Here is a 21,340-nt window from a genome sequence, read left to right as displayed (position 1 = left end):
GCTGGGGGGCCGCCCACCTTCACAAGCATTTTCCTCTTGGAAGACTGAAGCTCTGCGCCCACGACACACTCGCTCCCCGTGCCCCCGCTCCCAGCCTCTGGCACCGCCTTCCGCTGTCTGTTTCGATGAATCTGCCCCTTCTAGGGGCCCGTGCAAGCGCAATCAGGCAGCGCCTGACGGGCGCCACGGGCTGATTTCACTGAGCAGGCATCCTCGAGGTGCGGCTGTGGTATCATGAGCTGCTCTGCTCGTCTGTTCTTCGGCGGCCGTTAGATCTGTGAAACACCCACCGTCTCTTTCTGCGGTGCTGTTGTTGCTCCTAGGTACGTGGTCTTCCTGGAGCTGTTCCTGCAGACGGCGGAGAGGCACTTCATGGTGGGACACAGGGTCACCTACTACGTCTTCACCGACCGGCCAGCCGACGTGCCCAGCGTGCCCCTCGCCGAAGGGAGGCAGCTGGTGGTCCTCGAGGTCCGAAACTACGCGCGCTGGCAGGAGGTGTCCATGCACCGCATGGAGATGATCAGCAACTTCTCGCAGCAGCGCTTCCTCCGTGAGGTGGACTACCTGGTGTGCGTGGACGTGGACATGAAGTTCAGCGACCACGTGGGCATGGAGATCCTGTCCCCCCTCTTCGGCACCCTGCACCCCAGCTTCTTCAGGGCGGCCCGCGAGTCCTTCACCTACGAGCGCCGGCCGCAGTCCCAGGCCTACATTCCCAGCGACGAGGGGGACTTCTACTACGCAGGAGGCTTTTTTGGGGGGTCGGTGGCCGAGGTTCTCCGGCTGACCTCAGCCTGTCACCAGGCCATGGTGGTCGATCGGGCCAATGGGATCGAGGCCGTGTGGCATGACGAGAGTCATCTGAACAGGTACCTTCTCTACCACAAGCCCACCAAGGTGCTGTCCCCGGAGTACCTGTGGGATGAACAGATGCTGCAGAGGCCGCCCTTCCTCAAGAGACTGCGCTTCGTGGCGGTGCCCAAGAATCACGCCGCAATCCGGCACTGAGGAGCCCGGGCCCGGGACGTCTCCCGACAAGGCTGCAGCCTTAGGGAAGGGACGGACCAGCGATGAGGTGCTGTGGTGAGTGCCTGGGCCTCCGAGTCCTTCTCCCCGGGAGGCTCCCCCTCTCATCCTCAGTGTAAACCCGGCTGTCCTTCAAGGTGACTGCAAGGTCGCCCTCCCCGGAAGGCTTCTCTGATCGACTCCTCCTCCTACCATTGAGATGCTCGGCTCCTCACTCTGCGTCTCTGTGAAGCCCAGAGCATCTTCTCCTGGCCGAGCCCTGCCCTTCTGCCCCCATTTCCCACTGGTCTTGCTCTGCACAATGTGGGCTCCTGAGGGCAGAGGCGAGGATCTCTGTACACGTCAGTACCCACACACCGCCTGATGCCCAGAGACTCTGGAAACATGACCCCTCAAAGCCTGGTGGACCCTGTTCCCAGACAATGGGTGAGGCCCAGCCTGAAAGCGCTCTTCTGGACTTGGTTTGTGTGTATCGGCAGTTGGTGGCTTTGGGTTGTTTGCCTGTTTCTTACGGATTTGTGGGAGTTTGTTATTGCTTAAGTTGTTAGTCCTTTTCTCAGACACAAGCTAAGAATTTCTTCTGGTTTTTATGTTGCTACTTCAACTTTTTTTTTTTTTTTAGATTTTATTTGTTTATTTGACAGACAGAGATCACAAGTAGGCATAGAGGCAGGCAGAGAGAGAGGGAAGCAGGCCCCCTGCTGAGCAGAGAGCTGGATTCGGGGCTCGATCCCAGGACCCTGAGATCATGACCTGAGCAGAAGGCAGAGGCTTTAACCCACTGAGCCACGCAGGCGTCCAGCTACTTCAACTCTTTTTTTTTTTTTTTTTTAAAGATTTTATTTACTTATTTGACAGACAGGGAGGCAGAGAGGCAGGCAGAGACAGAGGAGGAAGCAGGCTCCCTGCTGAGCGGAGAGCCGATGCGGGGCTCAATCCCAGGACTCTGGGATCATGACCTGAGCTGAAGGCAGAGGCTTTAATCCACGGAGCCACCCAGGCGCCCCTACTTCAACTCTTTTAACGTAGGTGAATTTAAGAACTCATTTCCTGCTTCAAAATCGTGAAGGTGTGTCTTATGTTAGAAGATAGTGTCCAAAAGTTTTATGTTTTTGCTTCACACTTAGGTCTTTAATCTAGTGATACTGACTTGTGTGTGCTTTTAATGTCAGGGTTTGATGTAATTCTCCTGTCTCTGGATCACCATTATCTGAGCACCACTGACTGAAAACCCATTTGGAAACTTATGGGGAAATTCTTTTCCCTGACTTGCAATATCATCGGCCTCCTAGTGTCACCCGTCCCCAGTGCCTGGGTCAGTCTATTGGCCTGTGCTCGAGGCCATAACCCCCCCTCTTGGTTACTGGAGGCCCGTAATCCAGTCTCTATCCGGCCCGCACGCCCTCCCGCCTGCTTCCTCACAAGTACTTTGGTTGCTCTCGGCTGCTGCATTTCCACGTCACTTTTAAATCTTTTGTCAAATTGCAGAAAGGAGCCTGCTGGAGTTTTTATTTATTTAATTTATTTATGTTTTTGAGAGAGAGAGAACGAGAGCATGCAAGTGAGACATGGGGATGGGTCAGTGGGAGAGAATCTTAATCAGGTCCATGCCCCGTGCGGAGACCGGCAGGGAGCTCCATCTCACGACACTGAAATTATGACCTGAGCTGAAATAAAGAGTCAGACGCTTAACCGACTCCCTGGCTGGAGTTTTCAAAAGAATGGTGCCCAGCGGAGCAGCGCTACCACTGGCTGCTGGAGGGGGCCTCAGGAGCGCAGCCCACGTGAAGGCTCACAAGCCAGGGCTGGGTCCTCCTGAGGCCAGAGGGAGACGGCCGCTTCCTCTCCCCCAGTGCCTGGCCTATGCTGGCGGCCACAGGAGCTGCCCCTGCGCTGGCACACCTGCCCCACATCCGCCCCATCTCTGCAGACCATCCTCCCTGTGTGCCCAGCCCCCTTCTGAGCAGCTGAGAGTTCGCAGAACACAACACACAGGATCCTTCTGTTGCAGGAATTCTCGGCCTTTAGTGCCCGCAGATCTTGGTCCCGCAGCTTCTGAGAACGACGACGTAGACCCGATGAAGAGTGGTGGACACCAAACAAAGTAGATTGGGCAAGAGTGTAAACCTCCCAGAGGCGAGGGCTCCAAGGGGGCTGCCCCTAGAGTTTCTAACTTTAGGGGGTTTTATGAGCTCTTTTGCAAAACGATCGTAAGCAGTCAGGGCTTGCTGAGTCCTGCCATTCGGGCTTTGGTCACGTATCTGTCCACCTGTCAGGTTAATGTCAATGTGTTGATGGTCTTTTTTGCTGACATCTGGGGGCTTATGTCTTAACTGCCCCCTGCCTGTGATAGGGACAAATGCTTTGTGGTTAATTGCCTTAGTTTAGGATGTTTTGCCGAAGTCATTTCTGCAAAGGTATATAGCAGAATGTTAGTTAGATCCTGTCTAAGCTGTAAAATAGGATGTTAGCGCTGCTTGGTCTTAGCCATCCTGACTCCATATTTTCTTGTTGGGGACTCTGGCCTGACGCCCTACCTGTCCAGCTCCCTCCTAACACTTCCTTCAAAACTCGCGTGATGAAGAAAGTAGCTCTTGATTGAAGAAAAACAATTGGAGCTTCCCCATTTCTTTCACCTTTGGTTCAGTTTCTCTCTCCCTCTGTCCACTGTTCTCGTGGCTCAGAGCACGCTGCCCTGCGCACCCCCTGGCCTCTGGTCCACACGGTTTGCACTCCTTGGTCCTCTGTGAAATGATGATTCAGGACCAGCCCCCCAGGCCGTGTCCATCCAGAGTCACCTGCAGACAGTGCCCCGCGGGGCTCCGTGGCTGGCCTGGGGCATCCCTGTTGCCTTTCTTACTTGAGGTGGAATGTCACTGGGGACTCAGCGCAGGAAACTCTGCCTGTGGTTGCTGCCTGGTACCCTCTCTTGTTATGCTAAGAATGTTTCCCTCTAGTCTTGCTTAATGAAGACTGTAGTTTTTTCCCCTAAATCAGGAGTGGATTTTGAGTTGGGTCAAGTCTTTTTGTAGTCTACTGTGAGAATCATATAATTTCTCTCCTTATTATTAATGTACGTGACTTGTAAATGCAAAGTCCTTGTTTCTGGGCTTCATTTCCCTCACAGATCTGGAATTGGCCCTACTTGGGGGTGGTGCATCTCTCTGCCATATTGGTTTCTTCTTCCTTCTGTCCGTAGTCACCAGGAGGACCCATCTATGGTGGCCGTTTGGGGTCCTCTCAGGAGAATTTGCTATCGTGGTCCAGATGGTCTGGGAGACTGAATTCAGAACGTTATTTTCTATGCACTGGGATATCTGAATCGTCTCGAGGTTTGCTTTTGCTCAGAAAGCCCGTGGAGCCTTCTGTCATCGATGGCACGAACACCCGCTGGGCTCTTCTTGCTCCTTCTAGAGGCACATTCAGGTTTTCTACTTCCTGAGTCAAGTGTGACCATTTACATTCTCTTGGAGAATTGTCTACCTCACGTTGATTTTCAAATTTGTTGGCAAAAAGGGCAGGATTTAAGCTTTACAGTCCCTTTCTATCTCTATAATCTCAAATCATACTGTCTTAGCTCTAATGCTGTTTCTTTGTGCTTTCTCTCCCCACCTTTCTGATCTTTTTATGTGAGTTTCAAGGATTATCTGCTTTATTTTATTGGTCGAAAGAAGCCTCTACCCTGTTGTTGGTTTGTGTGTCCACATCTGACGATCCTTTCTAAATAGTCTGCTTTATTTCCTCTTTAACTCAGAATTATTTAAAGAAATCTTAAAACTTCCAAGAGTCGGTGCGATTCCTGTTGCCATCTTTTAGTCGTGTGTTTCTGGATGTATCGTTTCACAGCAAGAATACAGCAAGTGCATACTTTTCACTCCGGGGAGTGCGGTGAGCTTCTTTTATGGCTCACTGATGGATGGTGCAAAACATTGTTACGGGCAGTTGCAAAGAATGTAGGCAAAATGGTACGAAGCGCTCGGGAGAATGTCTGGCAATTTCTTGGAAAGTTTACACACACCTGCCCTGGAAACCCTCGGTTCCACTCCCCGGTTTTTGCCCAAGAGACCTGAAAACACGTGTCTGCACAAAGACGTGTACGGGAATGCTTCTATCAGCCTTCTTGATAAAGCCCCAGACCGGAGACAGTTCGGATGTCCCCCGAGAGAAGGGCAGGCAAGCAAAGTGGAACGTTCGCTGAGTGGGGAACTCCTCAGCTCGGAGAAGCAATGGGCTGTAGACGCATGAGGAAGGCGGATGAGTCTCCAGGCCGCCACGCTGAGCCGGAGACCAGACCCGGAGCGCACAGGCGCTCGGATTCCGCGGGCCCTGCCAAGCGGGGCCAATACCCGTCTGTGGTGACTGCTCCCAGACAGGGGCTGCCGCGGAGGGAGGTGGCGGGGCTCGTCTGGACACGGGCACCAGGAGACTTTATGGAGGGGACGGACGTTTTTCGTGCAGCGACAGGCGGTGCAGGGTGTGCTGCGACTGCCGGGCGCGGTTCGTGTGTTACTGACGTAGACGAGATGCCGGGTCAGAGGACCAGGACTCTGCCCGTGTGTCAGCAGCAGCACGCTCGGTAGCGGGGCCGCATTATGTCTGAGGACTGTCACAGCCACGCACCAGAGCCGGGTGGCTGAAAACACGGACATTTGCTCTCTCCAGTCCTGGAGGCTGGCAGTCTGGGATGCCGGTGTCGGAGGGCCTCGGTCCTTCTGAGAGTCGGGGGAGAAGAAGCCTCCCTGCATCTCCCAGCATCCGGCGATGGCTGCCCGCCCTCGGCCTTCCTGGGCTCCCAGCTTCCCGCTCCGTCTCTCTGCGGCTGCCGTCCTCTGCGCTTCTCTCCCCCGCTGCTGAGCCCATCAGTCATCCTGGGTTACGAGCGACTCTACTCCGCCGTGACCTCACATTAATTTGTGTCTTAACTGCACCCGCAAAGCCCCTAGTCCACATCGAGTCGTGTCCACGGGTGCCAGGGGTTAGGACATCAACCTATATTTTGTGGGGGGCATTATTCGACCCGTAACACGGGTTCAATCAGCCTGCCTGTTCCAGTGCTCTGTGTCTACCGCCTCTTTGCTTTAATGGGTTTCATGTCTTCAGAGCAGTCCGAGGCGCACGGAAGGACTGAGCACACGGGACATTTGGTCGGCTGCGCCCCTCCCTCCAGCACAACTTCCCCTAGTGCTGACCTCCTGTCTTCGCGCGGGGCACCTGTCATAGTCGACATGTGCGACACTCTCGGTGCGCTCACGTTAAAGGAAGTCCGTGGTTCCCATGAGGGGTCCCTCCTTGCGTGGTACATCCCATGGGTTTGGGGCCGTAGAGGATGCCGTGCACCTGCCAGACAGCGTTGGACAGAGGAGTTTCACTGCCCCCAGAACCCCCGGCGCTCTGCCTGCTCCTCCCTCCTCCTGAGCCGCGGAGGTGATGAGCACTGAGCTCTCCCGGCCTCCGGAGCTGTGTCTTTTCCAGAAAACCACAGAGCTGAGATCATAGGGAGGCAGCCTTTTTTTTTTTTTTTTAAAGGGTTTTATTTATGTATCAGAGAGGGGAGGCCAGAGGGAGAGAGAATCTCAAGCAGACGCCCCACGGAGTACAGAGCCCGGGTGGGGATCCATCTCAGGACCCCGAGATCATGACCTGAGCGGAAATCAAGAGTCGGATGCTGAACCGACTGAGCCATCCAGGCGCCCCACACACCTGCTTTTCTTGATGGACCTTCTCCTGTGATATTTTGGCTCCTTGCTAAGGCTTTTCAAGCTGTCAGGTGGTTATTTTTCTTTAAAAAGCATGTCACGCGATCTTTGCCTCTTTATCTCCTGCCAGGACGGTCGCAGCTCTTCACACTTGGGGTCACCCCTACATCTGGGGCTCACACTTGCCATCCTAGATCCTGACTTCTGTTCGCATCAACTGTTGAGCTTTCTAGTTCCGTCAAACTAATCATTCTGCTGTGACCCTTCGCGTGCTCCCCTGCACTCACCCTGACTCTCTTTTCCCCTGCCTCGCTGTTGGAGGCACCGGCCATCCTCTCTTCTGTCCCTGCTTTTTCTCATCGTGTATTCCTTGTGCGATGACACTTGTGAGTCTTTGTTGCCAGGTCTGGGTCACCCTTCGGTGGCATTTGGGTATTTTAACGTCTGGTCTGCTTGCCGCAGCAGCCTCCAGATGGCCAACGACCCTGTCCCACTGTGTCCGAGTCGTGCTGGTGTCCCAGTTGCCCTCGCGAGCCACAGCTGGCAGGCTGCTCGTTTGTATTTCTCCTTCTTGCCTTACAGCCGGGGAAGGGGGGCTGCTGGGGACACAGCGCAGACCAGCTGAGGCTGCGTGCAGGTGTCCCTACAGTCCCGGAGAGCTTTAGGGAGGCGTGGTCTGCTAGAGCCAGGGGGAATGTTGTCATCTGCCTGGAGACGGGGAGGGGGCGGGGGCAGAGGTAGGAACCTGAGAGTGAGAAAGAGGAGCATCAGGCCCAGGACCCTGGGCTTCCGGAGGGCACCGCTCCCTGACGGAGCACAGGGGAGGTGACGTTCCGGTAGGAAAGAACCTGGCTGAGCTGAGCAGAGCGGGGAGTAAGGACTCGGAGTTCTGGGACTGAGCAAGGCAGGAGGGCAGATGAGTCCTCCCTCCCCGAGTCTCAGCTTCCTCAGCTGGGGCACGAGAATCCCCAGAGCTCCTACCACATTGCTCTGGAGAGGAGTGGGCTATGGTGGTTATCCTGCCCGCCCTCAGAATGTCCCTTCCTGCAACTCCCCCACAACAGGGACACCATGTCACGGCCCAGCCTTCTTGGGGCACACCGCTTAGGCACCTAGGGGCACTCAGCCAGCATCCATAGGCCACGAAGGGGTCCTAGGACCTGGGAGATGGGGAACCCACGTTGGGTGGGATCGCGGGGGGCTGCCGGGGAAATGGGGGGTAGTGTTGTGCTGGCGGAGGGCGGCACGGTTCCGCCCAGGCCCGGTTCCGCCCTGACGGTGGGTGAGCGGAGCAGAGGGCTGGGCTCGTGTTCCACCAGGGACCTGGCTTGGGGCTCACGGACAGGGCCGGGGGTGGGGTCTTACTCAGAGGGTGGGTCGAGGGCGAGATCAGGGGCGGGGTCAACCCCGGGGGCTGAGCCGGGCGCGCTGGGACCCGCCTGGACCGTGCGGGTCTGGGAAAGGCCGCGTCTCCACCGGGTGGGTCGTCCGGGACCAGAGGTTTCCTCACAAGGCCCTGGTTCTTGCTCCCCTCCCTCCGTCAGGCGCTGGGGAGTCGGGCCCATCGCAGCCGCCCCCGTCCGCCCCCGGGAAGCCGAGGGGAAGGTCGCGGAGAGGCAGGGGCACTGGTGGCGCCAAGAGGATGCGAGGAGGTCGCCAGGGACGGGGACACCGGCCGGTCACTGGCGTCCGCCGCAGCCCGAGGGGCCGTGGTCTGGACTTCGAGCAGCGCGCCCAAGGGCGGGCAGGGGCGCCCCCAGCCTCGGGCCGCGACGGGCAGTCAAGAGCTTCCTGGGACCAGGTCAGCTGGGCGCCCACTAGGTCGTCGGTCCAGGTCCCGGTCCCTCGGAGGTCGGGGGGTTCGCGCATGGCCCTCTGCAACCGCCGCCGCCTCTCCCTGCACTAGGGTCCCCGCCGCCAGGGCGGGGTGGGGGCCGGCCCCGCAGTGCTCTGATGTCCGGGACTGCGTGTGTCTCCGCCCTGGGCCGACAGGTGTTTGGGGGTGAGGGGGAGCATCGCCGAGAGCAGGGCCCCCCCTCCGCCGAGCATGGGGGACCAGGACGCGGCCCTGGAGCGGGTCCGGGAGTAGCTGTCATGGGTTGTGGTGCTCAGGCTCGCTGTCCCCTCAAATACTCCCCATTCGTTGGAGTTTACTGTGAGCCAGGGCTCTGCTCCTGCCCCTGCCCCTCAGGAAAGCCGGGTGGTGAGTGGGCCGGGGGAAAACTGGTTGAGGGAGCTCTGGGTCACGCTCTGGGTCACAAGGCAGGAAGGACTCCCCCTGTGGAGTGGGGTCCAGGTCCTTTCAGTGGCAGCTCCTGCCTCCTGCTCGCGCCCTCAGCCTCCTTTATGGCCCTCTGTCCCTTTTCTCCTCGAAAAATGCATTCACAGGCTTGCTACAGACACCGCACGGGAAGTGTGCGGCCTAGTAAGTCGTGACCCACGTACACTCCTGGGAGGGGCTCCAGTCAGAGCGAGAACTCACGCGTCTCCCCCACGAGGTCCCTCTTGCCCCTCGTGCTGTGGAAAACAAAGCAAAAGAGAGAGAGAGAAAATATCAAACTTCCTTACAACTTACACCCATTGACAAGTCCTTGGGATGGGCAGAGTGACCTTCCTCTGGGACCTGAGCTGCCGTGTTCATATCCGCTAGAGGCGGGAGGCAGCCTGAGTTTGGCACTAGCCCGACCCCCAGGATCCTGTACAAGTCCCTTGGAAACTCCCTTTAACTCCGTCCCCCCGGAAATGTGTGTTGTCGGTCATCCCCCAAGCACATGCCCCACTGATGTACATCTGGAGGGTCTCACGACGGGTTTTACCGGACGGGAGGCGGTGAGCTCTTCCTAGCCGCAGCTCCTCCCTCCAGGTCCTGGGAACCTTGCTTCCAAACTCTTTAGAGACTCACCCCCATCCTAAGGCGCCCCCAACTGAACACTCTAGAATCAACTTCTCCTCGTGACCCCAGTGCAGCTCTTTGTGCCCTCGGGTCCTGTCCCTGAGCTTGACTAAAACTACCCTTCTAGAGCCTGTAGCATCTCAAGGACTCTTTCCAGACCGTCCACTCCGGAACCCCATTTCACAGTGTCCTGTGCTGCCCGGGTTGACCTCGGGCTGCAAGGACCAGCGTGCTACCTGCTGTGGGACTCTTGAAGACCAAGGGCTCTGCCGCTTGTCCCCACAGCCCTGTGGTTCCCGCCACTTCTGGCCCATGACTGACCCCACGCAGACCTGAAGACTGAGTTCAGGTCTTCTGAGAACCCTGGGGAGCAATCCCCCTTCTCAGATTCCCTGCATCCCTTTATCTGGTCACTTATTCATTCCACCAGTCTTTTTAAAGACGTGATAAGTGCCAGAAGGCCTGGGACTGGGAAGGACAGCTGCCACAGGGAGCCAGGTGAGAAGGTGACCTTGGAGACATGAATGGAGAGCCCCCCGGGGTGTGAAAATGAGGGGGGCAGGCGTGCCAAGAAAGGACCCGGTTTGGGGGAAGGCACCCCCGTGATCAGCTGGGGAGAGGAGAGGAGAGAGCGGGAGGGCAGAGGGCTGACGAAGGAGCCAGTCTGAGAGAGAGAGAGAGGCAGGAAGGGGACCTGGAGGGCCTTGGAGAGGGCAGTCAAGGCGGCGGCGGTCAGCCGGGTATGGGGCGACCAGGCTGCTTTGTGGGTGGCTCCCACGAGGTCCTTGGCTCCTTCACGCTCAGATCCTGCACCCTGGAGCACAGACAGAGCCGTGGCCCGGAGTTCTGGAAAATGGCATGGCTCCGGCTCCGGCTCCGGCTCTCCTCTCCTGCGGCAGTCTCACGGGAGCAGTCGGGTCGCTCAGAATTACAAGCCTGACCTCCACTCCGTCTGGACTGGGCCTGCCTCTGAGCAACCTAGGGTTTTTCTTCCTGGAGCTCAGGCCAGCGTTCTGTTGATGGCACTTACTGTTTCTTTTTAAGCATTATTTCTTGGAGGGGGGGAAGGGCAGAAAGGGAGTGAGAGCGAATCCTCAGCAGACTCCTGCTGAGCCCATGACCTGAGCTGAGACCAGGAGTTGGACGCTTAACCTACTGAGTCATCTAGGAGCCCCAGGATGACGCTTGTGTCATAGCTTTATCAGGGTGTCATTTCCATGTCATAGCTCGCACCTCTTTTAACTGCACTGCTCGAGCATCTTTAGGCAGTTCCCAGAGCTGTGTCCTGGATCTTGGAACATTCCCCAGAATGCCCCGGTGCCCACCTGCAGTGCCTCCCTGTTCCAACCCACCCCAGGCAACCGCTTTCTGTCCCTGGAGCTTCCCCTTTTCTGGACTTTTCATATCAATGGAGTCTTCGAACACGTGACCTCTCGCACCTGCCTCCTCTCTCTCTGTGAGTGCGTATTTTCAAGGTTCAGCCATGCCTGAGCGGGTTATCCATGCTTGTTTTTCTTGCTGAGTCATTCCACTGTATGGACGTACCATAGATGCACCAGGACGAGGATTCGTCGACTTTGTTGAATTTTAAGAATTCCTTAATTTGGAATACCTGGTCCTCATTAGAGAGATGGTTTGCGAATTTTTTTCCCCTCATTTGTTGCCTGTCTTTGAATGTTCATCATGAGGTTTTTGTCTGCAAAAGTTTTAATTTTGATGAACTCTACGTATTCTCTGTGCTTTCGGTGTCATGTGTAAGAAATCTCTGGTTGCCCCAATGCCAGAAATGTAGTCCTGTGTTTTCTTCTAAAAGTTGAGCTTCTAAAAGCTCAAGGGGGCACTTGGTTGGCTCATTAGGTTAAGTGTCTGCCTTCAGGTCAGGTCATGATCTCAGGGTCCTGGGATGGAGCCTCAGGTTGGGCTCCCTGCTCAGTGGGGAGTCTGCTTCTCCCTCTCTCTCTGCCCCTCCTCCCAATTGTGCTCTCTCCACCCTCCCCCAAATGAAGAAATAAAAAAGTAAAGAAATAAAAACTGTCATGCTGTTGGGCGGTCTCATTGGTTTGAGCTCTTGTCCTAGCCTTCTGTACCAGCTGCTTGTCTCGTGATCCCGTCCATCACTGACCACGTCCGTCACTGACCACGTCCATCACTGACAGTGAAGTGGGATTTTGGAAACTCCAAGTGCAGCCGTTGAGTGGACGCTTGCCCCTTCAGCCGTGTCCGTGCTTGCCCGTGCGCTCTGGGGCCAGGCTGCAGGGCTCATGCATGTGTCCGATGGTCGTATCCTCGGTGCCGTCCTCTAGTGCTCGTTTCAGCACGGTCATTCAGACTGCAAGGAAAGGGCGTGCTCAGGGGAATGAGGCCCTAGGGAGGCCTGCTGAACTCCGGGATCCGTGGGGAACCCCGGGCCATGTGCTGGGAGCAAGGAGCTGCCTGCTCTCTCCCTGTGAGGGGGAGGGAAGCCAGTCGTGGATCAGGTCGTCCAGATGCGGGCAGAAGGCTCCAGCCACCTGCCAGCGGGAGGCAGCCTCGATGGAAGCCGACGTGCCTCCCACAGGAGGGAAGTGGGCAGGCTGCCAGGAGCAGAGTGGAGGGACCCAGGTCTCTCTGCTGCTTTGCAGGAAAAACAAAATGCCGCTCCCTTCGCACCATGGCCTTCCTCCTGATAACACTAGTCTTGGTCTTCTTTGGGTAAGAAATGTGTGCCACCGTCCGGACCTTCCAAGCAGCAACAGCAGAGCTGTCCCCCACCCCAGCGCCCCCACAGTCGTGACAGGCCTGGTGAGCTGTCCCTCCGCACCGACCCTCCCACTGAGGCCCCCCTTTGTGAGTGAGCTGTCTTTCCCACTTACGGACAGGGAGCCTTGTGCTGGGGAGTAGGGAAGGTCAGCGGGGGAGCCGTGCTCTTGGCTTCCACATAGAGAAGGTTCTAGAACTATGGAGTAAAGGCCCATGGCTGGAGGGTGGGGCTATGGCCAGGATTTGCTCCCTGGAGCAGCCTCGGCTGCACTGTCCACACACGGGGTCCCACTCTGGCCGCCGCAGGAGGTCACATGGCAGCGCCGTCCGCAGTGACAGCCTTCCTGCCGCCCCGTGGGTGTGATTTGTCACCCCTGCTCTCGGGGTAATTGCTCCCGGTCCCGCCCAAGCCCCGGCAGCTGCGCCAGGCGCTCTGGGCTCCCCGTGCGGGCCCCAGCTCCTGCTTCTCGCGGGGATGGGTGGACAGCCATCCCAGGTCGCCCCTCCTCAGCAGTGGCCTGTGGTGGCTCTTTCCACAGCCCTGGCTTCCCCAGCCTCAGAAGCATGATTCTACAGATCAGAGGAGCAGGGGCCAGGTAAGTGGGGTGAGGGCAGGGTCACAGCCCCGGGCACGGGGACGGGGTTGCTGCGCAGGCTCACGCTGCACCTGGGCAATGCGTCGCTGATCCGGTCCTCATCCTCTTCCCCTCTGGTCTGCCCAGAGCAGCCAGGCTGCTTCTGTGGACTTGACGGGGTCACCTGGGCGGGGCTGACCCCCACCTGTCTGCCTTCAGCCTCGACCTCTCTTCTGATATCCCACCTTCTGGCTCTGGGCTCACCTGTGTGTCCCACAGCGACCCCCAGCTCCTGGCCAGTTGCTGCTCTCAAGACCCCGATTTAGTGAAAGGCGTCACCTCCCCGTCACCTCCCCCCACCCCAGCAGGACGCCGGGCAATCTTCCCTGCGTCCTCCCCCTGCCCCCACACTGCTGGGAACAGGTCTGCCTCTCCTGCCTCTGCGTACCTCTCTGTTCCCACAGGGGAGCTCTGCGCTCCCTGCCCTGCTGGAGGTGAGGCCCCTCATCTTTCGGGCAGTTCCCATGCTGTGTCCCTGGCCCCCGCTGCACAGAGCCCATTCTCCTCCTGGAGCCACAGCGATTTCCGGGAACATAGCCTATGAGCCCCTCTGTGCTCTGCTCCTGCCCGCCCGTCCTCTCCAGCTCACCTCTCCCACCGCGGCTCCCGACTCTGTGTTCCACCCAGGGGGCTGCGGGCGTCCTGCACGCACTGTCCAGACCCCCTCGGAGGTTTTGCATGCACTGTGCCCTCTGCCAGGACCACTCCCCTCTCCGCTGCGTCCTGTCTGCCTTGTTCCCCTTGTGTCAGCCAGCGGCTGTGGGTCACAGCCAGCCAGTCCGTGCGGCGGCACACACGGCCACTGCCCTCAGGGGCCGCACGTGAGAACACAGACATGACAAAGTTGGTTCAGAAAAGCCACTAAGTCAAGAGCAGCAACCACAAGGAGCAGCAATCATGAGGCCTTGGGGGGGGAAGGTCTGGTTTAGGATGCTTCCACTATAATAGTCACCGTCGCACCCTGCACTTGTCACTGGAGTCAAATGCTGTGCCTGAGGGTCACAGAGCTCCTACGTGTTCCGCCTGCCTCTCTGTGGCTGCCCCGGCCCTGCACTGCCCTGTGCTGCTTCCCGGCAGAGGTGGGTTTTAATCAAGGCCAGGAAGACCGGGTGGGTTTTCCTGAGTCCCCACCCAGCTCCGCACCAGTGGAGAAAGTTTTCCCCCACACTCTTAAGTCCCCTCTCTGGGTCAAAAACAGGTGAACAGGTGAAAAGCAGGCAAAGCATCTTGATTAATTTGTGGGAGCCTCACTCCCAAGACCATGGAGACCAGGAGAGGTGTCTACCTTTTAGACAAAGAAGCAATGGACATGTGAGAATGGACAGACATTGGGCTTTGGTTGAGGGCTGGTAAATGGCACAGAAGTGACTAGGAGATAAGGGCGAGTTTCAGCAGGTTTGTGCATACAGCCTTGGGGGCCCTACATTCCTTGGCTCTGGTGATTGCACTGTCCTCCCTGTGGTCCAGGGAGGAAAGATCGTCATGGGACATTCTGACCTGCTTCGGGGTAGACGGACTGATAGCCGGGGATCACAGGGACCTTCCTGCTTCTGCTCTCTGCAAAAGTTCGTTCAGCTTCTATATTTCATGTATTAAGGTGCCATGTTGGGAGATGTGTGTCCTGCCCCTCACTGGCCTGCTGCTGTACTCGGTCTCTTTCTAGTATCCAGGACATTGAAGGTGCTGCTGCAGAGATCTCCCAGCCCTGGGCCAGGCCCTGTCCAGGGAGGCACCTACCTCAGGAGAAGGGTTGCCTACAACTTCCCATGCAGGCGCCCCATGCTAAGGGTGGCTGCCCTTCTCCGGAGAGCGGGTGGGAGGGGGGAGGTCGTATTTCAAGAAATTGACTTCATTTCCCGAAAATGACTACCCAGTATCGCAATCATTTAGGAGACCCACTTCAGCGTTTTCGGGAAGGTCCATTCTTTTCCCAGAGCGGTCTTACCAACCAAAGTCACTTCCGGACGGTTTACATATAAACAAGAGATTATTTAAGAGGCTCTGCAGCAGAGAACATGACCTCAGAGAGGCAGAGATTTCCCAAAATCAAAGTACACTAACCACAGGAAGAAGCCAGTCCCTTACCAACGACTGAAATGAAGAACTGATTTTCCTTCTTCCATTTCTGGATAATGCATAGATCTGGGGCTCGATCCCCCACTAGGCAGTTGGAAGGAGGACCTCCCAGGAAAACGGTCCCTGAGATGGCATGACGGCCTGCCCTCGCCTGCTCACGAAAAGGAGAACCAGCCAAAACGGGCAGCACCCGGGAAGGAAGAGCCTTGTGCCCACTGGGACGGCGAGCCGGGCTGCTCCTTCCATGCCAGGACAGATCTGAAAGCTCTGCTTCCTGCTCAGAGCCTGGGGGACCCATTGCCCCCACGTGAGAGCTTCTTGTCCAGAGGAAGGTGTTGTGCCCTTAGCCTAACGGCTCACCGGAGTGCAGCTGGGGATGACCCCGCCTCGTAGCCCCCATCCGCCGTGGGTGCTGGGGTCCTAGCACGCTGTCCTGTCCACATCTTCGTCCTTGTTCTCTGCGTAGGCGATGCGGGGAGGGCAGGAGAAAGGGCCGTGGATGGAGACCCCAGCGTGGCAAGTGGGGCACACACTGTGAGGCCCCTTGAGTGGATAAGGGGCCCAATGTCGGGGTCCCCTGTTCCCGCTGGGACACTACAGCCTGACCCCCGACACCACACAGCTGCTTCCTCCCGGGGCCCGCACACACACCAGGGCAAGGCAGAAGCTGGGAGACACACCACACACGGCCAATGCATCGCTCACAACGCAAGGCCAGAGAAAGCTTTCCCCGCCTCGGGTCCCAACCAGGCTCCAAGTCACCGGGTCCCCCAATGACACAGACTGAAAGCATGCAAGTTGGGGGGACAGCGAATAGGCACGCGGGGAGCCTGGGTCAGCGATGTGGGAGCTCCCGGGGAAGGCCTCTGGCCAAGCAAACCCTGGGGAGGCAGCGCGGGTCCCCCTCAGAACGGCAGGTGTCTGGCCTGGGGACCAGCAGCCCCGGGGAGAACGCGCGGACACGGAGGTCCAGTGAAGGTCCCCTGGAGAGCAGGGGGACGGGCACCCCTGTCTGGGACAACAGTGGGCAGCGCCCATCCCAGGCCGCAGGGGTATCCAGCACCTAGCAGTGCTCGTCCTGGGACTCAGCCCGGAAACTCTGGCGCCGTTTTTCTCGCCAGAAGGGAGAGAGCAGGGAGAGACAGCGGGGACAGCTGGGAATGGAACAGTGCTCGTGCCCAAGGAGATGGACACCATGCTCGGTCCCAGTCCTCAGGAGACAGTGTCCTGGGGCTCCTGTCCCAGTGTCGTCCGGGGCACGGGATGCGGGAAGCCCCTCCTGAGACGCCCCCCTGCCCCCCTGCTCCTGGGAACATTCAGAATGGTTGGAGGAGGAGGTGGACGGGATCCAGGATGACACAGGGCCCAGGAGAAGGAAGGGCAGGACGGGAGGCCGGTTGCATGTGCCTTGAGCCACCATCCAGGGTCTGGGCTGGGACGCCCTCGGACCTCCCTCCACCCAAGGACTCCTGATGGATGGGCCGCACTCCTGTGCTTTCACGGCCTCCCTCCCTCATGCCTTCCGTCCCTCCCTCCGTCCTTCCCTCCCTCCGTCCTTCCCTCCCTGCCTCTACACCTTCCTCTTCTTTCTTTCCCTCCCTCCTTCCTCCCTCTCCCCCAGCCTGACTCCCTCCTCTCCTCCCTCATCCAGCAGAGGATCTGGGCCCCCAGATGGGAACTGAGCACTGGGGCTTCATCTGGGAACACCCCCACTCACGTGGTCCCTGTCCCCATGGCACTCACGGTCACTGTGGGAGCTGACGGGGGACAGTCCTCAGGCTGAGCAGTGGGATGGGCACCAGCAATCTGCTCCGGAACACGGCGGGGGGGGGGGGGGGGCGGCTGCACCAAGAATGGACCGAACGATGCTTCACACCGCCTCGAGACGCAGCGAGTCCTGAAAAGGGAGGCAGAGTCAGGATATCCTCGACTTGACGCCCTGGGAGTCCTCCTGGCCCACCGGCCCTGAATTCCTCGATGCAACAAAGAGTGCCTCGGGCAGTGTTGGCTGGGGGTTGGGGACACAACTGTGCGGCCCCAGGGACAGCACAGCAGCCACCGTCCCCAGGGCCTCCGAGTTTTCCCAAGGGCCTCGGAGGTCCTCTGAGCCTTATGTCGTCCCCCTTGGGAAGTTCTGTCCAGTCGTCTTCCTTGTCTCCTGCCTCTTCTGGGATCCTTCAGGGGCCTCCCCCGCCATGGCCGCCCTCGCCAGGACTCCCCGTGCCCCCGGCGCTGGGCCCCCCACAAGCCCGGCACGCTGTGCGAGGCCTGTGCGCTCGCTCGGGGGTCCCTTGGCATCTCCCGGGCAGGGCCCCACACCTCCCTGCCTGGGTCTCGTCGGACCAGCCTGGGAGGCCAGCCGGTGCCCAGATCCCAGGCAGGGAAGCGGGAGGCCAGAAGGTCCAGACGACCTCGACCTGCTCCCAGTCCCAGCGTGTGGAGCCCGGGCCGAGGGTGCTGCCCCAGCAGAGGAGGGGCTGGGCCCTGGGAGCCTGAGGGAGGACGTGGCACAATGAGCCCAATGGAGGGGAGGAGGCGCCGTGGGGGCCTTGACCTCAGGCCCACTGGGAGACCACGTCCCACCCGCAACAGGCTGTCCCCAGGGCAGGGGGTCGTCAGGGTGTGCAGGCTCCCGGGCTGCAGGGCTGGCAGCCGGCTGGCGTGGGAGGAGGCAGGGCTGGTGCAGGAGAGACCACTCCGCAGAGAGGAGGGGCAGGCGCTCTCCCAGTGGCAGGCTCACGACAGCGGGTGGCGCATGGGCCACCACGGGGACAGCAGAGCCGCGCCAGACCTGGTGCCCAAAGCCGAGGCCGAGACCCCCCACGGCATTGGCCACCACACCCTCTTGTCTCAACCCACAACCCCACTGTTCTGTGTCTTGCCAGGTTGCTGTGTTTGGACTTGACTTTCCATCCTGCCTTGACAGAGCAGCTACCCTGTGTGGACTAAGGTCCTAAACGAGGGACAGAGAGGGCTGGGGGGATCCACGACATCGCTCAGCCGGGGAGGGACCGGGCGTCCACCATACCCCAGCTCCCCCTATGGCTCATCATGGAGTCCTGTCCGGCTTCCTCGGGAGGAGGAACCCCCAGCACCACCCCACTTGCCACGCCGGGTCTCCACCCATGGCCCCCTCTCCCGCCCTCCCCGTATCGCCTACGCAGAGAACAAGGATGAAGATGTGGACGGGACAGCGGGCTAGGACCTCCCGGCACCCATGGCGGATGGGGGCTATGAGGATGGGGTCATCCCCAGCTGCGCTCCCAGGAGCCGGGAGCCCGAGGGCACAACGCCTTCCTCTGGGAAGCCTCAGGGCTACTCAGGGAGCCTGATGGCTGGCCTCCTGCCCCACTTGGCTTTGGGGGGGGGCTGTCGCTGGCCCTCACTGAGCTGTCTCCAGCTCCTGCCTTGTTCTTCCTTGAAGGCGACTGATCCTCTTGCTGACAAGGTCCCCGGTCCACCACTGGTATTCCTTGAACTCCCCCAGATCGGGAATCAGGTCCAGCCCAGGGGCCCAAAGGGGAAAGTCGACCCCTAGAAGAAGAGGGGGCTTGCTTGGGCCCCAGCTGTGAATCCAAGGGCATAACCTCCGGGTCCAGGTCTACATCTCCCCGGCCCCAAGACGTGGGAAGTCTTCGTCAGCAGCATCACGTGGCTGGTCCCCTGTGAGGGCCTACCTGCTCCGCACCGTGGGGACAATAGCTCCCCGCCGTCAGGCAGGTGTGCTGAGTCCCTGTGAGATGGATTTTTATCAGCAGCCTCTGGAGCTACTTCCCTGTGTCTGCCCCATTCCTGGCAGATCAGTCAATGGTTCCCACTGGGAGGGCAGGCACCACCTTGAACCTGGGGATAGGGACACCCCACCCCACAGGCTCGAATCAGGTCACCAGGGCAAGTCCACGACCGGGCAACGTGAGTGTGGGTTCGTGGCCGGACCCTGTGAGTCTGGTTCCCTCCAAGGATGCTGCAGGCAAGGGCTCCTTCGTGCAAGCCCGGCTCCTGCCCACGGCCCTGGCCACCTTTAGAGCTCCGGGGCGGGGGGGGGGGGTGTGTGAGGACACCCCGAGTTCGTGCAGTGAGCAGTGCTGCGGCAGAGCCAGTCGGCTGACCACGAGCCCTGGGCAGTGAGGCTCGGGCTGGTGATCTCTGCCCCCTGGCTCCAGGAACTGGAGGAGGATTCTGGGCCGAACCTATGCCTGTCTTAGTCCCTGCCCATGGGGCCCAATGCCTCTCTCAAGACGGCCTGGGGAAAGGGTCACCCAGACCTCAGGACGATCCTGAGGGCCTCGGGGGAGCTCTCTGGAAGAAGGAAGCTCCACCTGCCGTAGGCCCTGCACCCCCAGGCTCTCAGGCCCCCCACCCCATGGCAATCCTGAAAGCTGATGCGGTCACCAGCCCCACCTTCCAGGGGCTCTGAGGAGCCAGGCCACTTGCCTGTAGCTGTGCCTGGCATGCTCACGGGTCACCTGGGGCCCCAGGGCCTCACTGCTCAGCTCCTGCTCAGGGACCTGGGGTCTGGCACTGATTGCTGGGTCTGACCTTGCCGGCCCCCTCATGAGCTGCATCCTCTAAGGGACACACAGGAGGATCCAGCCCGACTGGCATGGCCTCACTACCAATCCACAGCGCGTATGTGTCTCCCCTTCCACTTCTCTGGTTGGAGGAGGGCTCCCCAGTAGCCTACAAGTTGGGGGGCGCTGCCCCTTGACTCCACGGGAGAGCAGCCTGGTGTCAGGGCTGCGTCTGCACCGAGGGGTTTGGCAGCAGGCAGGAGCTGTCATCCGCAGTGACATGCAGCCTCCTGAGAGGGAGCCAGGTGGTGTCCCCTCAATGGGCCCAGGAGAGCCCCCATAAGGCTGCTGAATGCATGCACTTTCACATTAATCCCGAGGACGGGGGTCCCTGCCCCACTCTGTACTGCGCACGCACACACGCCATGATGTCTTTGGTCTCTCCTGCCTCCCGGTCCCCACCCTCTGTCATCTCACCTACTTACTTTTTGATAGCAAACACCGTTAGTCCAATGGTGGCGTTCTGTGGCCGGAACTGCTCATTCAGGATGTCAGTGTCGGAGCTCCCTTTCCAAACCACGGGGGCCAACCACGGGATCAGGACAAGGACATCGTTCCTCCTGCACCACAAGACAGCCACAAGGCAGTGTGTGAGCCGGCTGGAGGATGAACATGCCAAGGGCCCTGGTGCTCGCCACCCACACCCGGGACACCCCCCTCTCCCGGCCTCCATCCCTTCAGGAAACCACAGGGCACGGCCTCCTTCCAGAAGGACTTCACACCTGCAAGAAATCAATGGGATGCAAACCCATACTCAACCTTGTGCACCGCTCCCCGCTCTAAGCAAGCCCGGACCCTGCGGGACCTGAGTGGGAACTGGGATTCCCCAGCAAGGTGAGGGGGCCCTCCCCCGAGAAGGAGGGAGCTCCCCTCCCTCAGTCTCTGGTGAGCAAGGGACAGAAAGCAGGAAACGCCACCCGGAGAGGGAGCAAAGCACAGAGAATGATCTTTGGGCCCCGAATCCAGATCTCGGCAGCAGGGACAGGAACACGATCGACAAAGCATGCGCCAGCCGAGTTTTCAATGAACCCGCCCTCAGCGTCTGCCTTGAATTTCCATAAGTTTCTGGAAGGGACGTGAAGGGAGGGGAGGGAGGGAACACATTTCAGTAAATTTACTCACGGGGGGTCACCACCTTGGGCTGGGGGTAAAGCATCCTGAAAAACACACAGCGTGATGTGACTTTGCAGGAAGGAGGCGGTGCCCAGTGGGGCTGGAGAGCTGATGCAGGGGCCAAGCTTTTGGATCCTTCCAGGAGGAGCCGACCCCACAGGCTGCACCCCCATATATCCCTCACACACATCCGAGCTGAGGCTGGCCAGCGGCTGCGCTCACACCATGTCTCATCCTGGGGCCCCTCCCATCACGGGGAGGGGGGGTCCATCCCCAGGTACTGCATACAACTGGCCTTGATCTTGTGGGGCTAATGCATGTCGTCCACGTGCACACCCATTCGCAGCAGCCGGTTCTCAGGGGCCAACGGGTGGAAGCAGCCCAAACGTACATCAACAAGCAAACGAGACGCCTTCTGTCCACACAATGGAATACGATTCAGCCATAAAATGGAATGAAGTCCAGGGTCGCCTGGGAGGCTCACTGGGTTAAGCCTCTGCCTTCGGCTCAGGTCGGGGTCTCAGAGTCCTGGGATCGAGCCCCGCATCGGGCTCTCTGCTCAGCGGGGAGCCTGCTTCCCCCTTTCTC

General features: G+C 59.2%; 2 protein-coding genes and 1 long non-coding RNA gene across 6 annotated transcripts in view; 2 read left to right on the top strand and 1 right to left on the bottom strand.

Moving 5' to 3' along the window:
* LOC123953026 (histo-blood group ABO system transferase 2-like) overlaps window positions 1–6,540 on the top strand; it is a 26,225-nt gene extending 19,685 nt beyond the window's left edge. For 2 of the 4 annotated variants that reach the window (XM_046022901.1, XM_046022900.1), the window contains one exon: window positions 324–1,747. In XM_046022901.1, the coding sequence (XP_045878857.1) occupies window positions 324–1,011 (688 nt within the window). In that variant the 3' untranslated portion in view covers window positions 1,012–1,747. Of the gene's footprint in view, window positions 1–323; window positions 1,748–3,040 lie in introns of those variants that run through there. The other 2 variants (XR_006820796.1, XR_006820795.1) reach the window with 2 other exon arrangements.
* On the bottom strand, window positions 6,128–21,340 carry LOC123953033 (glycosyltransferase 6 domain-containing protein 1-like). Its single transcript, XM_046022916.1, has 4 exons — window positions 20,762–21,340; window positions 20,065–20,199; window positions 16,812–16,965; window positions 6,128–9,242 (listed from the first exon to the last, which is right to left on the bottom strand). The coding sequence occupies exons 1-4, from the start codon at window positions 20,923–20,925 to the stop codon at window positions 9,204–9,206; spliced, it is 492 nt and encodes a 163-aa protein (XP_045878872.1). The 5' UTR covers window positions 20,926–21,340; the 3' UTR covers window positions 6,128–9,203.
* Window positions 11,862–17,979, top strand: LOC123953036. The gene is made up of 3 exons (XR_006820798.1): window positions 11,862–12,399; window positions 12,897–12,953; window positions 17,954–17,979. It is a non-coding gene; the product is annotated as an uncharacterized LOC123953036 (long non-coding RNA).

The sequence above is a fragment of the Meles meles genome, chromosome 11, assembly GCF_922984935.1.
Source record: "Meles meles chromosome 11, mMelMel3.1 paternal haplotype, whole genome shotgun sequence".
NCBI lineage: Eukaryota > Metazoa > Chordata > Mammalia > Carnivora > Mustelidae > Meles > Meles meles.
This window is presented reverse-complemented; position numbering and strand designations above follow the sequence as displayed.

Bases quoted from the DNA above. Each gene is read 5' to 3' on its own strand.
- LOC123953033 (XM_046022916.1), bottom strand. From the start codon at position 20,925: ATGGGGGTGCAGCCTGTGGGGTCGGCTCCTCCTGGAAGGATCCAAAAG. The intron at 20,200-20,761 runs GTGAGTAAATTT...CTTGTGGTGCAG, and splicing joins GCCCAAGGTGGTGACCCCCC to GAGGAACGATGTCCTTGTCC. The intron at 9,243-16,811 runs GTGAGTGCCATG...TGTTTTCCACAG, and splicing joins CGTCAGCTCCCACAGTGACC to CACGAGGGGCAAGAGGGACC.